Source organism: Alligator sinensis, unplaced genomic scaffold, assembly GCF_000455745.1.
Source record: "Alligator sinensis unplaced genomic scaffold, ASM45574v1 scaffold144_2, whole genome shotgun sequence".
NCBI classification, from domain to species: Eukaryota; Metazoa; Chordata; order Crocodylia; family Alligatoridae; genus Alligator; species Alligator sinensis.
The window spans coordinates 985,429-1,000,318 of record NW_005841872.1 but is presented as its reverse complement, the minus strand read 5'-3'; the positions used below and the strand labels follow the sequence as shown (position 1 = coordinate 1,000,318).

Sequence of the window (14,890 nt, the reverse complement as noted above, 5' to 3'; positions counted from 1 at the left end):
AAGAGCTGTGACCCAGCAGTTATAGAAGGAAGGAGTAGATCCTGGTGCTATTTGCCATGTCTGCAGTTAAACATGCACATCTTGGATTAGCCTCCCCAGTCATCTATGGACTCAATGGGTGCATCTACACGTGATGCTTCACTGTGCATTAGCCTAAGTTAATATGCATTAAGGGTGCACATCTACACATGCACATTGAAAAAGGGCAAATTTAGACTATTCATGCCTAAATTTGATACTTGCAAATGCAGGTATCAAATTTAGGCGTGAATAGTTAAAGTACATTAACACACAACATTAAAGCAAGTTAACACTGTGTGTGTGTGGACTGACTTGGGGCTAACTTTAGTCTCAAGTCAGTCCACACACAGTGTTAATGTGCTTTAATGCCCACGTGTATACGCCTGTCTAAACTCAATGTGCGTTAAGCTAATGCACATTAAATTTAGGCGCACTTAAATGCATGTTTAGACATGCCCAATGATAACTTCCCTACAATCATCCTCATATCAAGGGATTGCCACTGCTGACATTTGCAAGGTTTTTTCCACAGCTCTGACCAAAAAACCCTATAAAATGAAAACTGAAACCTTCAAGTAACCCCAGGACTCCAGGGTCTGAGATTTTAAGGAACAAAATGCCAACGGTTGTGCAACTTAAAATAAAATGGTGAGATCAACTACATTGCCCTCCTCTGAACTTCTCAGTAGACTCTAACATGGTATATCCAGGGCCAGATTTTTTAAGATATTTAGGTGCCTCAAGTTATGACTTCTATGATTTGAGATCTTGGGAAACAAAGATCAGAATCATCTGTGTTCACAAACCTGAATCAGAATATGTTTGTTAAACCCATAAACAGAAGAACTGAAACTTGCAGTAAAGGCTAGGAAACCCTACCCTAACACTGGGAGGATCAGAACAGGAAGAACTTGAAAGTTGTAAAATTGAAAGTTGCTATAGGAACCCAGAGGGGTTTTGTGCTTCAGAAATTTGTGGTAACTACTCATATTTATATGTCTTCCCACTTAAATAACGCCACATATGCCGCATGTCTGAAGCTGGTATGCATTGCCATGCAGTGCGGCAAGGGGGCCAAGTCCCCCATGAGAGGGATGAACCCCACACCAAGTGGCCTCAGCCCACAGGGGAAACCAACCCGGGAAGGGCTGGTGACAGGCAGAACTTACCTGCAGGTGCTGGAGCTGAAGGAATAGAGCGCTGTGCGGCACAGCTGCACCACTTTAAAAGTACATGCACCCTGCGCGTAGAAAGACATGCAGGGAGGGATGTACAATAGGTGCACCTGGAAAATCAGATGCCCCAGGCAGTGGAGTTGGATGGAGGCGGCTGGGAGAGCTCCCTAACACTGGCATGACAGAGAACTTAAGCTGCTGAGCTGGACAAGGTCAGCAGGGAGAGGTCTCTGGCTCTGGTGAGTTCAGGAACATGGTGAGTCCGACACAGGAGCCAATGACAGATTAACAGTCACTTAAATGACAGTAAATTATCTGCCTTTTAGACAATGGGAAAGCAAAGTATAAAAATGGATGTGTGAGCTCTAGATCTTTCTGAGCTGCTGTTCCTAATTTTCTTGCCCATGAGAGATTACTGGTCCTCTCCCTCCCCTTGCTTCCTAAATGTTATCTTCCACAACTGAAAACAGAATCAGCCATGATTTATGGGAGGTTATTTTTTTCCTACAAGAAAAACAGAAATTTTGTCACAAGAGCTGCCATGAATAAAAATATTAAATTATTTAAAATGTCTAGGCCACAGTTTCTCACCCTAAATCCTGCCCTCAGCATGCTTGTGCAATAAAGCAGACAAAAACCAGAGAAATAAAATATAACTAGTGAAAAGAGGCTACAACTGATTGAATATATGAGCATGGTGCTTAGTACTTCTAAAGATGAAGTATCTGTTATTTCAAAATATATTCTGTCCTTTTTCCCCTAGCAGTCAGTGGGAGTACTGCCTTGACTTCATTGGGACAGACCTGTAGGTTTTCAACGAGGTGGTTCTTAGCGTTAATATAGAGATTTACTTAGAAAACAATGTGCAAGAAAACCTTATCTTGCAGATTTCTTCCCTCCTTACAAATAGTTTGTTAGTTTTCCAACATATCAGCACTTAGTTGGGTCATAACTTCATCTAGCTGATACTTTGCAAAATTAGAAGAATATTAAAAAAAGAACTGCTAGCAAAGACATTATATGTTGTGAAGGAACTGCAATATGCAATATGTGTTCATTTAATAGGGTATAGTGTAAATGTTAGTGTTTCTGTGAATTTTTAGGGTAAACATCATTTGTAAGTAGGATTTTAGTGGTGTATAGACCTTCTGCAGAAGGCTGAATTTCACCCTTATAGTTCTTGTATTTTCCTGTGCTATGGGGATAGGGCTGAAATGAAAAATTCTGAATCTGAACACCTCTGAACCTTGGACAAATTAATATCCAGATCCAAATTGTGTCTGCATGGTGACTACAGAAAGGTACATTATCACGTCTTGGTAATTATTGCAATGTAAAATTCCCAGGGGAAACAAGGTTTGTCACTTTTTATCTTCTAGCTAGTTAATGTAACTCTCAGGAAGTGGCATGTATAGTTGATCTTGGGTAGCTATAGTGAAATAAAAGCTACTGCACCTTTTCTCTATTAGGAATTTACACTGAGACAGTAATAGCAAATTGGCTGTCTTGATGTAAAAATGTTTTGGCTTTTTTTAGCAAAGACGCATGCAGTTCAAGATATGCAGTTGTTTCAGCAGGGAGGTGATAGGTTATGTGTGTGTACATGATGCAATGCTGTGTTGTGGCCTTTGAAGGATTAATACACAACTGAAACTTACTTCACATTTATTTTAATTGTGCAGGAAGTCATGACACGATGAGTTACTGCTTGGATAAAGTTTCACCTGTAAGTGAAAATGAATCAAAACTGCTGAAGTTTGTAGATAAATGTGCTCCCTGCATTGTACGCCCTATTATTATGAAGTGGTCCACAACACAGGTAAGCAATTTGCTAATATCCTCAGATTTGAATTAGTCACTTTGTCTGTAGTTTGCTACACAACACTGAACATACCCATCCACTTCATGACCCCTAGTAGGATAGATGTACAGCATTTTTTAACAAATTACAAATGTGCGCCATGGATCATGGGTGGCTATGACATTCTCAGGCCATGGGCCAGAGACAGGAAGTGGAAGGTGGGGGAGGGAGGAGGAGTCCAGAGGCCTTGGGTACCGTGTGGGGGAGGCAGTGACTACCACAGCAGGGGAGCAGGCAATGAAGAGAGGTGGTGATGGTCAGGGGAAGTGGTGCCCAGTTTTGTGGGGAGAAGCATGGGACGTTGAGGAGGTAAAGATGGTAGGAGCTTGCAGTTGCTAGTTGGACAGCCCTGCTGTACATAAAGAAATAAGACAAACATGCTGTCCATGTCAAATTTATGTTTGTGAGGGATATTTTTGCTGGATGTGACATCCCTTTTAGGGGTAGGGAATTCATAAGCAAACCTAATAGTTAAAGGGTGACTATTAACTAAAAACATATGTCCTTTAAAGTAACTATTGTTAATACCAGTAACGCCTAGCATTATTTTACTTTAGAGTGAGACGATATTAATTACTCAACTGTGCACATTGTTGATATGATAGCACTTTGCCATTGTTACTCTTGCAAGTGTGTAGGAGAGCTTCATCTGTGGATTAATGGTCCTCAAAGTGGAAACTAGAACCCTGAATAAAAGTTATGGGCTCCTCGTATGGTATATGGGGAAGGTTTGGCTACATCTGTGCCATCCCAGCACAGCCCTATGGAACCAAGCCTACTCTACCAAACTAGAAGTAGTGTAGTTGGATTAGTGTTGTGCCCAGTGTGCACCAATAAGTCTCTTGTAATCCTTAAAACATGAAACCTAAGACTGGGTAATTTCACATCCTTCTTTAGTTCACATCTTCTTCTTAATTTCCTATAGTCAATAAAATAATATGTGCAAATATTTAGGACCTATTTGTTGTATTTTAAAATTCAGGTACAAAATCTGACAGAACAACTGAATGCTGGGATTAGATATTTGGATTTGAGGATTGCACATAAATCTCATGACCCTTCTATGGATTTGTACTTTGTACACATGATATACACCAGCGTGTCTGTAGAGGTACTGTTCTTCACTCTGGAATGTCTATGAAGTGGTACTTTTAAAAAAAAATTCTTTTATAAGAACAAGCTGGTTTTCTGAATAAGAGCAACCTTGATCTGGGAACACTGACCATGTCAGACCAAGTGGGTACATCTACATGTGCAATTAGGGAGAAGAAATAAACTCCGGTGTGTTTATTTCTTCTAGGCACAGTGTTTATATGTGCGTCCAGGACTGCAGCATGTTGAGCGGGGTGGAGCAGCCCCAGGCTAGTAGGGAGCCCAGGAGTCAGCTCTGGGTGGCGACCTTGAGCAGCAGAGGGGCTGGCTGAGGCACAAGGGTGCTACAGTGCAGGGCTAGCTGGCAGGCACTCCTTGCACTGCAGCACCCTCATGCCCCAGCCAGCCCCACTCACCTTTTACATGGGCATTGTGGCAGTGTAAATTATTCCACCATAGGAAAGTACTTGTCTTGGACAGTACTATCCTATGGCAGAGTTAATTAATTTTCTGCACCCTAATATGGATGCATATGTAGACAGTGACACTTTACTGAGGAGCCAATTAGTCAACTCCACAGTAAAGTGCATGTACTGTATAGATGCACCCAGTTAGTCTTTGTTTCAATTTTTTGGGGTTTCAAATTAAGTAATGAAGTATTTTGTCAGTTTGATTGTTGGACCTGAAATAAATGTTGACAGTTGCAAATGAGGTTTAACCTCCATGAAGCCCCAAAGTAATTTTTTGACTGTGAACTGGAATTATTTTGTTCGGTTCTCTGTGAACACATACGTGATGTTTGCAGGTTGTGTTTGTGATCTGATATCTTCCCATTGGCCACTGAGATGTTGACACAGATATCAAGGGACCTCTTTGAGAAAGGAAGTGATATAAAAAGTGTTGTTGTTTAAAAGGCAACAACAGTTTTTAAAGGAAGACATGTTTATTGGAAGACAGTGACTCAGTCCTTTGAATCTTAAAATATCTCCTGTTTATTGGCACATTCCTAGCAACTGGCACACACGGGCCTGGTTAGCCTGTGAGTTTCCTATAACCACAGTGTGCACATGTGCAACTAGTGGGTCCTGACCTGATCAGAGCAAAACCATGGGAGCCAGGAGTTCTGGTTTCTATCTCTGACCTAGTGACTGATCTTCATTCTTTCTTGCACTCATAATGCTTGTTAAGATCATCAGATGAAAAGCACTATAAAAATGCAACACCACAAGTTATGCTGGGTCACATTCACAGCTTCTTTGAAAAGCGAATTCTCCTAAGGGTGGGTTTCCAGCCACTATAAAACTTCCAAGAAAGATTGCTCTTCCTGGAACTTTCTGATGAGTTAAACTGATTCTTGCCATTTGAGGGTCTGGCCTCTCAAATTAAGATTTTATTTAACGTTCTCTTAGCATCAGACAGGCTTTTCTAAATTGTTGTGACTTTACTTTTGTAGGATGTTCTGTGGGAAATTTCAAAGTGGTTGCAGAGCCATCCTTGGGAGGTTGTTATCTTAGCCTGCAGGAATTTTGATGGACTGAGCAGGATCCATCATTGTCATCTTGTCTCCTGTATAAAACGGATTTTCCATTGTAAGCTGTGTCCCAGAGACGTAAGTGCAGGTGACATTTTTTTGGAATATATAATACTTCATAGCATTTTTTCTGTTTAGAATGTCATCTTGCTTTAAGTTACCCATTATTTTCTCTAAGCAAAAACAAACATGCCCTGTTATAACAGCAACATAAAAAAGAATAAAAAATTTAGAGAATCATCAAATAGGTGGTGTCACAAGGTGGTTTGGCCCTTTTAGAGCAGTGGTTCTCAATGGTTTTATACCATGACCCATTTGTAAACATTGATGGCCAGTCCTGACTCTGTGCCCCTCACTCCCGACCCACTGCCCCCTGCCCCCCAGTGTGTTTCAGGGGGGCCCCAAGCAACCCCTGGCACGCTGGAGCTCTGCCAGCCTACAAGGGAAAAGCCCCAGTTTTCCACATTTTTCTCCTTTAAAGGAGAATCCATGTTTAAAGTTTGATACATTTTTAAAGTTTGTTTGCAACCCTTTTATATATTCTTGCAACCCACTTTTGGGTTGTGACCCACAGGTTGAGAAATGCTGCTTTAGAGGGTTTCACCTGTCCATTGCCATTCAGTTCTAGGAGATATTTTGAGGTTGGGTTGGTGCTTGCATCAAACGTTTAGGCAGCAGTGACATGGTTTCCTATCTGAATAAGCCTGCTTAATTAGTAAGAGGAAGACAAGGTACTTGGTAGGATGAGATGGTCTCTTAAGAGAAGTCCAAAGTGGCTTAGTAGAGCTTTTCTAGTCAGAGATGGGGATGCAAAGTAAAATGGGTTTTTCAGTAGGAACTGAGGCAGCCCTACTGAAGTAGTAGTGTTGTGTAGAGGCCATTCACCTGGGCAGTAGCAGATGTAGGCTCCTAAGCAGAGGAGGGAATTGAATCTCTCCCCCTCATGCAGAGGAAGAAATTAAACCTGTGTCTCCTGTATCTTTTGTGAGTGCCCTAACACTTGAACTACTGGGTAAAAGGATAAAAAACATTGCTTCATTCTCTAGTGATGCTTTTTGATGAAAGGGCTGGCCTACACCCCTAACTCCTGAGGAAGGTTCAGGGATCAGCACAGTCCTGCAGCCCAAAGTATTTTATAGTGGATAGCATATGCCATCAGCTTGCTGTGGATATCGGTACCATTTTAAGAAAGCCTTGAGGCTGAACGCTGGGTTGTGAATTCTGCTAAACAACAAGTTACAAGAGTTCTTTTGTAGACCTCGCTTCTAGGGACTCTAGATGCACACAGGGATGGATGGCAGCTGATTGGAGGCTTTGATATCTACAATTTGGATTTAGGCATGACACTTTGGACATATAGGCTGCTTGTACATGCCACAGGGGTTTAATTGGGTTTAATTCTCCCTAAATTGAAATGGTGGGCTTTTTAAAAACACCGCTTCAATTTAGGGAGAATTAAACCAAACTAAAGCCCCATGGCATGTACATGAGGGTCGGGGCCCAATCCTTACTGGCCTCTTCGGTGGCAGAGGGTGAGCTACCGGCAGGCCAAGCAGTCTCTGAGCTGCTGGGGGGCCCCCCAGGCGGCACCCGCCCTCTGGCACCCAGCCTGGGTGGTCCTGGGGGGGGTGCCGCAGCCACAGAGGGAAGCACCCCCCCCTCCCAACATGCTGCACAGGGGCTGCCTGGGGCACAAGGGTGCTCCAGTGGGGGGCTAAACAGCAGGCAGCCCCCACACTGAAGCACCCTCGTGCACCAGCCAGCTGGGTCAACGGCTACATGTCCAGTGCTGCGTACTAAAAGACTCTGCCATAGGACAATACTTGTATTTACAGTTACTAACCTGAGGTGGACTTTATTAGTTTACTGTGACCTAGTAGGGCTGCAGCTCCACAGTAAATGTCTTGTGTAGATGCATGTCTACATAGTAGATGTCTCATGTAGACACTATTAGGCAGCTCCACAGCAAGCATCTCGTTTAGACGCGCCTCCTCCTGGAAACCTCTGCCACAACTGCCAAGAAGATTTATGCAATTTGAAGAGAAACCAGAGCATAATCAGTGTCAGTGTTCTTTGTAATGGGTCTTGTCCACTAGTGAATCGACTGGGACAACTGACTTCACACAGTCGATTCAAGTGGCAGTGACTTTCTCTACTGACTTTGGGATGGATTTGATCCACCAACTATCTTACTACCATTCCCTTGGGCCATCCAGATCTCCAGAAAGGGCTTGATTTTAAATGATCAGAAATTATTTGGTGGTTGAATTCTAAGAATCACAATTTTCAGGCTTGTTCTTTTCCCCCCTTTTTCTTTTCTTTTTACAGCTGCAAGGTGCAGGAGCTTTCAGTAGTTAAACAATTAACATTTCAAAGAATGTTATGCAGGAACAGAGGGAGTTCTCCTGAGAGATGAAGGCTACAAGATAATGATGACCCTGTTTACTATTTGAATTAGGGCTTTGAAGCTACCAGGTGCAGCAGTAACCATTCAACATTACCATTTCAAAGAGCAAGGTTAAAATAGAACAATTATTGGGGAAATTAGATGATCCTGAATATTCAGGCCTCAGTAGAATAACTGAAGACCTGAAGAATAGCTGAGTGGCATTGTTTTATTGTTTCCCCAAAGGGCTGTTTGGCGAAGCTCTTGGGCTAACAAAACTAGTATTAGAAAAGGCAATGGGATAGAATGATGTTTGGCCCATAGGAATGATTAGTGCAGAGAGAGAATTTTTAGCCATCGGAGAAGCAGACTGCTGAGTAGCGATGATCTAATGCAGGGGTCGGCAACATTTTTGGGCAGAATGCCAAGAACACCTGCAACTTCAACTGGTAAGATGTTGGTGTGCCAGGGGCGGATGGTGAGGGAGCCAAAAGGGGCCAAATCCTTGTTGTTGCTGTGTAGCCCATCCACCCAGAAGCAAGCGTGCCAAGCAAAATGCCTTCAAGTGCCACACTCTGGCACTCATGCCAGGAGTAGCCTATCATTGATCTAATGCAATGAAAGACTGGTTTGAAATCACCTGACCACATCTCTATGCCGAGGAGGGGAAAGTTAAATAAGAGAGCATAACTACTTTCCTCCTTTAGTCATGGTACCTATGGATTCCATTTAACTGGGTCAGGTATTCTGTACCAGGGTTTCATGCCTATTTTTGTTAATAATTCTTGGCATATTCATAGCACTCTGCAAACAGTGACTGGTTAATCCTCTTGTATCCTTCAAGAGTTAGGGAAGGGTTTTTTTGCATTCATCTGTAGAAATATGGAAAGAAGTGGCTTGCCCTAGGTTACAATGAGTTAAAGGAAGAAAATGGGATTAGAACCCCTGACCCCAAAATGTCCACAGAAAGGCCTTAAGGGGCTCTACATTTCATAGGATCTCTGAGGCTGTCATTGAGTGTTAGACATGCTCTGTTGGGTTGATCCCCTCAGGGGATTTGTCTCCCTTATACAGAACACACGTAGTTTCTGAATCATGATCAGGTTTAGACATGACTTAAACACTAAAGTCTTGTCAAGATTAGGGCAGATCTGGGCACGCACAGAAGTGCTAGTTGAGGTGCTTGGGGAACTCCATAGTTAAAAAGTAAAATGCCCAATGAGTTTCAGTATCTCCAGCTGAGAAGCAGTTTTCTGGATCACAGTCTCGAATTTAGGTTCTGAAATTCTACCTCTGCCCCTTTTGGTATCTACATTCTTTTTTTGGATCTAGCCTGTTGTTTTCTAAGAGCATTGTTCTAAAAATGCAATATGTAACTGTGGAATCAAGTATGGAGCAGTTCACAGGGATGAGCATTGCTGCTTTCGAACTTTCCCCAGCTGTACAGCAAGGAATCATTTTGTAACAATATTACATTGGATTAAAAGGTGAAATTTCTTTAACTGCCCCAGGTGTTTTTATTATTGGGGGCTGATAACTGCCCCAGGTGTTGTTATTTATTGGGGGCTGATACAGTTTGAAATCTACTGTGAGAGGTTTTGGTTTCCATTTCTGCTCACTTTGCAAAATAAGCAGCTGTGCTCACGTGTGCCTTTGTGGTTGATTTTTTCCCCCCAGTCTTCTTCACTCTATTTTCAGAAATGTTTGGCTTTTGAAAGGTTTCAGATTGATGGCTGGTTTTATCCATAGATCTGGTGGAGCACGAGCAGCAACAGTTGTCATCTCCCTATATCATTCTCCCACTGTATCTCAGACTCCACCTATTAAGACTCTTCCTAAGGGTGGCAACAAGAGAATTACCAGTTCAATCCTGGGTCTCTCCTTGGAGGTTAGCGTTAAGGTTGTAGTGAGTGTAGTGGTACTATTTGTTCTGTGAGTCGGTTAGGAATTTGATTGGGAACAACATCCATCTCCTTTAACACAGGCAGGAGAACAGTGATCGTTAGCTAGTGATCATGGTGTGGCACCAAATACTTAAAGGTGAAGGGGGGACATGGGTTTCATTTCATGACATCTTTTGACACTTGCTTTCATTCATGGAGTACTTGTGTGAAACTGAAATTCTTTTGAACTATCCATTCAGATCAAACTGGTCAAGTATTTTGATCCAGGCCCCTACCTCTTTCTCTCTCTGTAGTTAAAACTTACCAGCACTCAGAACTCTCTTCATTGAAAAGTACCTAGGATTCATCCAGTTCTCTCTTGGGCTGCAGGTTTAGTAAAGTCATTTGAACCATTCTTGTTTCTATTTAAGAGACAGTTCATGGCTTAGCAACTGAATTTCAAAAGAATTACCTGGGATGTAGCCACACAGCTCTCACTGCCTCATTTCTTCCAGGTGGTTCCAACACTACGGAATATGTGGGGCAAAGGATACCAGGTGATCATTTCATACGATGAGGTATCTGAATTAATGAAACACTTTGAACTGTGGCCTGCAGTTCCCTACTGGTGGGGAAATAAGTCTACAACCAAAGCTCTTATCCAGTACTTGGAACATATGAAAAAGATGGGACGTCCAGGTATAACTCACATTTTATTTAAGAAACAAGGAATTAGTAGAAATTCCAAACTGTTTTATTCCCAACGTAGGAAATGTAATCCCTATATTATGCCAATCAGTACAAACTTCTTCACTCATGGTATCTCCAAATATGTATTAGCTGTCTATTCCTCTTCTGTACAATTTATAACCACAAAAGTAAATTAAGTATCACCCATTTAAAATAAAATGGTTTCATTAGCTTGAAATCCGTGAAAGGAACTAAGACAGGGATAAAACCTTGTGACTGCTGCTAAAGATGAATTGACATAACTTCCTTTATAAACTGTTTTTCCTAGAACCAGGTCTCTGATCTCCAACTTCCCAACAGATGTTGGTTTCATTTTGTAAGTCTGGTCTTGTATGTGCAGACAGTGCTACCAGCTAACCACACACCTTCATAGATTTCATAGACATTAGGGCTGGAAGGGACCTTAGGAGATCATTGAGTCCAGCCCCTGCCCCAGGGGCAGGAAGTCAGCTGGGGTCAAAGGATCCCAGCAAGATAAACATCCAAATGTCATGGAGAGAGGGGAACTGAAATTGTGACGTATATATAATAAAACCATATGCCTCTTTTTCTCCATGCTGAAGGGGCTGCTCTTTGAGCTCAGAAGCTAAAATAAAACCTAGCATTTGAGTAGATCTAACGTTTTATCAAGCAGGATACAGAGAGATGCACACATGCATGCAAGCCAGTTATAACCAGCAACAGAAGCCTCTAGCTGGGACACTGCTAAAACAAATGGTTCTGGGGCCTAAATAGTTTATTAAGATACAAAAAAGGAAAACCTAGCGAAAACTTTGCAGTGTGGCCTTCTATTATGATGTGTCACAGGAGCAGCTACCACCTCTTCAGCGCTATGCTATGTTAGGATCTGGTCATGTCAAATTAAGAGGAAGCCAAACCATTGTCAAGGGAATGACGGGACAAGAGCACTTGTACCTGATCCTCTTTTTCCCTGCTGATTTCTGTACTCCCTCATCTTCATTCCCTTAGAATAAAATTTAAAAACTCAGATTTAAAAGGTTCAACTTGCCTCCCACAGCAGCAGTCTACTTTGTCCATATGTCTTTTTTCATGGAAATTGCCTCCATGTTAGAGGTAGTTAACCATTAAAGAACAATTAACTCAGATTATATGCCTCAACTCCCACACTCATTAGTATGGATTTCACCCGATGTGGAGCTCTGGAACAGTAGGGTTGTAGTGCTGTAGCTGTGATGATCTGCAAATAGCTGATACTTCTGCGATGGTCCATGTGTGAAAAGCTATGTTTGGTCATACTTTTTTATTGGGCTAGCTACATAGTTGGTAGAGATATTAGACAAGCTTTGGGCCCTTCTTCAGATCTGGGGAACTCTGCAATGATACAGCCTAGGAGAAACAATAGGCCATTTTCATAGATTCATAGATGTAGGGTTGGAAGCGACCTTGCGGATCTTCTAGTCCAACCCCCTGCCCTGGGCAGGAGAGAAAATTGGGCTCAAATGACCCCAGCTAGGTAAACATCAAGCCTCCTCTTAAAAGACCCCCAGGGTAGGAGCCAGCACCACTTCCCTTGGAAGTTGGTTCCAGATCCTAGCCGCCCTGACTGTGAAGTAGTTCCTTCTAATGTCTAGTCTAAACTTACTCTCTAGCAACTTATGGCTGTTATTCCTTGTTACTCCGGGAGGCGCTTGGGGGAACAAGGTCTCTCCCAAACCCTGCTGGTCCCCACTAGTGAGTTTATAGACAACTACCAGGTCCCCTCCTCAGCCTTCTCTTGCGAAGGCTGAACAGGTTAAGGTCCCGTAGCCTCTCCTCGTAGGGTCTGTCCCTGGATCATGCGAGTGGCCCTTTTTTGGACTCTCTCAATGCTGTCCACATCCCTCCTGAAGTGCGGCGCCCAGAACTGGATGCAGTACTCCAACTGCGGCCTGACCAGTGCCGCATAGAGGGGGAGGATCACCTCCTTAGCTCTGCTTGTGATGCATCTGTGGATGCACGACGAGGTACGGTTAGCCCTACTGACCGCGTTCTCGTATTGTCAGCCCATGTTCATCTTGGAGTCATTATTGACTCCAAGATCTCTTTCTCCCACCATGCTTTCGAGAAGGGAGTTCCCCAGCCTATAGGTATGCTGCTGGTTCCTACTGCCCAAGTGCAGCACCCTGCACTTGTCAGTATTGAATCCCATCCTATTTTCATTTGCCCACCCCTGTAACCTGTCCAGGTCCTGCTGTAACCTGTCCTTCCCTTCTAGCATGCCCACCTCACCCCAAATCTTGGTGTCGTCTGCAAATTTAAACAGGCTGCTCTTTACCCCATTGTCCAAGTCGCTAATAAAGAAACTGAACGGTGTGGGCCCAAGGACCGAGCCCTGGGGGACCCCACTTCCCTCCAGGTCGAAAATGACCCGTCCACCACCACTCTCTGCGTACGACCCCTCAGCCAATTTTGTACTATCAATAGTTATAAGTAACTCTTCGGTGAAGCCAATGTTTGCTAGCCTTTAGCCATTGAGGCAACTGTTATTATGGAGACATTGGCTGATTACCTGTAACCAGATTTCTTTCTGAATCTTCCTGAAAATGTCATATTGACGTAGTATCTAGCCAGGAATGAACACTCCCCTCTCAGGATAAGTAACCTAAGTGAATACATACAAAGATAGGGGCCTGAGCTAAGTTAAGTGGTTTCAGTAGCCCCATATCTGCCTAATATGACACACCTCCAACGGAAACTGCTCTGTTGAGATTACTGCAGCTATTGGCAAACTACAGAAATTTTCTGGAGTTAAGGTTTTCTGTTAATCATTTTAAACAACAAAACTAGTCATAACACTCATTCGATAGTGAGTAATAACAGACACCAATCTAATGGAGACTGTTTTTTTGTTTCAGGAAAATTCTTTGTTGCAGGGATAAACCTTACTGGAGATTTGCGGTACATTCTGTCGCATCCATTTTTATCTTTGAAGACAATGACTCTCCGAAGCCTTCCACGCCTGAATGTCTGGGTAAAGCAACAGTGTCCAGGAACAAAGAAGGACTGTACTAACATTATTGCTGCAGATTTCATAGGAGATGATGATTTTGTCAAAAATGTGATAAAACTCAACAAAAAACTTAACTCACCAGTGATAGAACTCAACAAAAAACTTAACAGTACATAGCCACGGTCCCAATATTGGCTCAAAGGATCTCTCGTTTTTCTCAACTTTTTAACCTTGAAAAGGCTGAGTAATCATTTTGTCTACACTTATGTCTTACCAGAAAGGCACAACTCAACATACACTTTTTCTTTTAAGGATTTTTAATATGGATTTAAATGTTTGCTCGGACATTTTTGCTTGCACGTATTTGCAACATCAACAGCCTTGTACTTGGCACTGGAAAGGGAAACCAAATAGTGTTTTCATCATTCAAATTGAATGAAATGTGAAAAAGTATTTATGAACATTGAATACACAATTAGATTTTAAAAATAAATTTGACAGGATAAGACATTGTTATCATACCTGTAGCTTCACTAAAACTGGTTAAGAATCTTGGTGTGATTTCTTCCAAAATCACATTGGAATTTGGTATCAGGAGAAGAAATGACAATGCTGGGTGCTGAACTGATCCTTCTAGCATCTTTCTTACAACCTGGTAAGGTGATTATTACATTATTCATCAACAGTGTCTGCTGGAACTGAAAGCAATATATAATGTTCCAGAGGCTAGATATTGCTCTCATTTTAGAGCTGTGCCAGTTCTGCAGGTGAATTCCAGGTATCACAACTAGACCCTTAGTAGAAACTTTACCCTTTTAACCTGAAGTGTCTTCTTTTGCTGATGGGGCATTGTACAAGTTTTCAGTAAAATACAAAGATTTTTCTTAGTAATGGCAACAGTTTTGGCACTTCAGTTGAATCACACACTGGGGACTAAATTCTCTTCTCATTTACATTGCTATATATCTCCAGTATCTTCATTGTGGAGCTTTTTTTTTTTTTGGTTTAGCCTGTGTAAACTGAAAACCGATTTATCCCCTTGTATTCATCCAACTAGTTCATTCATACTCTTTAATCTGAACCTACTTATTGAAAAGTATGGGTTATCTATGCCATTTACTTTTACACTTTTTTCCTGTGAATGTTAAGATGAATTATATTTTTATTGTAGTTTCTAGGATAAATTATCTGCAATACAAGTGACCATGAATGTGAAGGACAGATATCACTGGCTGGAGCCA

The 14,890-nt window shown here is 42.2% G+C and overlaps 1 protein-coding gene across 1 annotated transcript in view; it reads left to right on the top strand.

Annotated features, from left to right (window-relative positions):
* The window catches only part of PLCXD1 (phosphatidylinositol specific phospholipase C X domain containing 1), a 36,946-nt gene extending 22,062 nt beyond the window's left edge, over positions 1–14,884 (top strand). The window contains exons 4-8 of the mRNA XM_006017041.3: positions 2,879–3,015; positions 4,040–4,168; positions 5,603–5,758; positions 10,465–10,648; positions 13,555–14,884. Of these exons, the coding sequence (XP_006017103.1) occupies positions 2,879–3,015; positions 4,040–4,168; positions 5,603–5,758; positions 10,465–10,648; positions 13,555–13,826 (878 nt within the window). The 3' untranslated portion in view covers positions 13,827–14,884. The remainder of the gene's footprint in view (positions 1–2,878; positions 3,016–4,039; positions 4,169–5,602; positions 5,759–10,464; positions 10,649–13,554) is intronic.
* Positions 14,885–14,890: the final 6 nt, after the last annotated feature.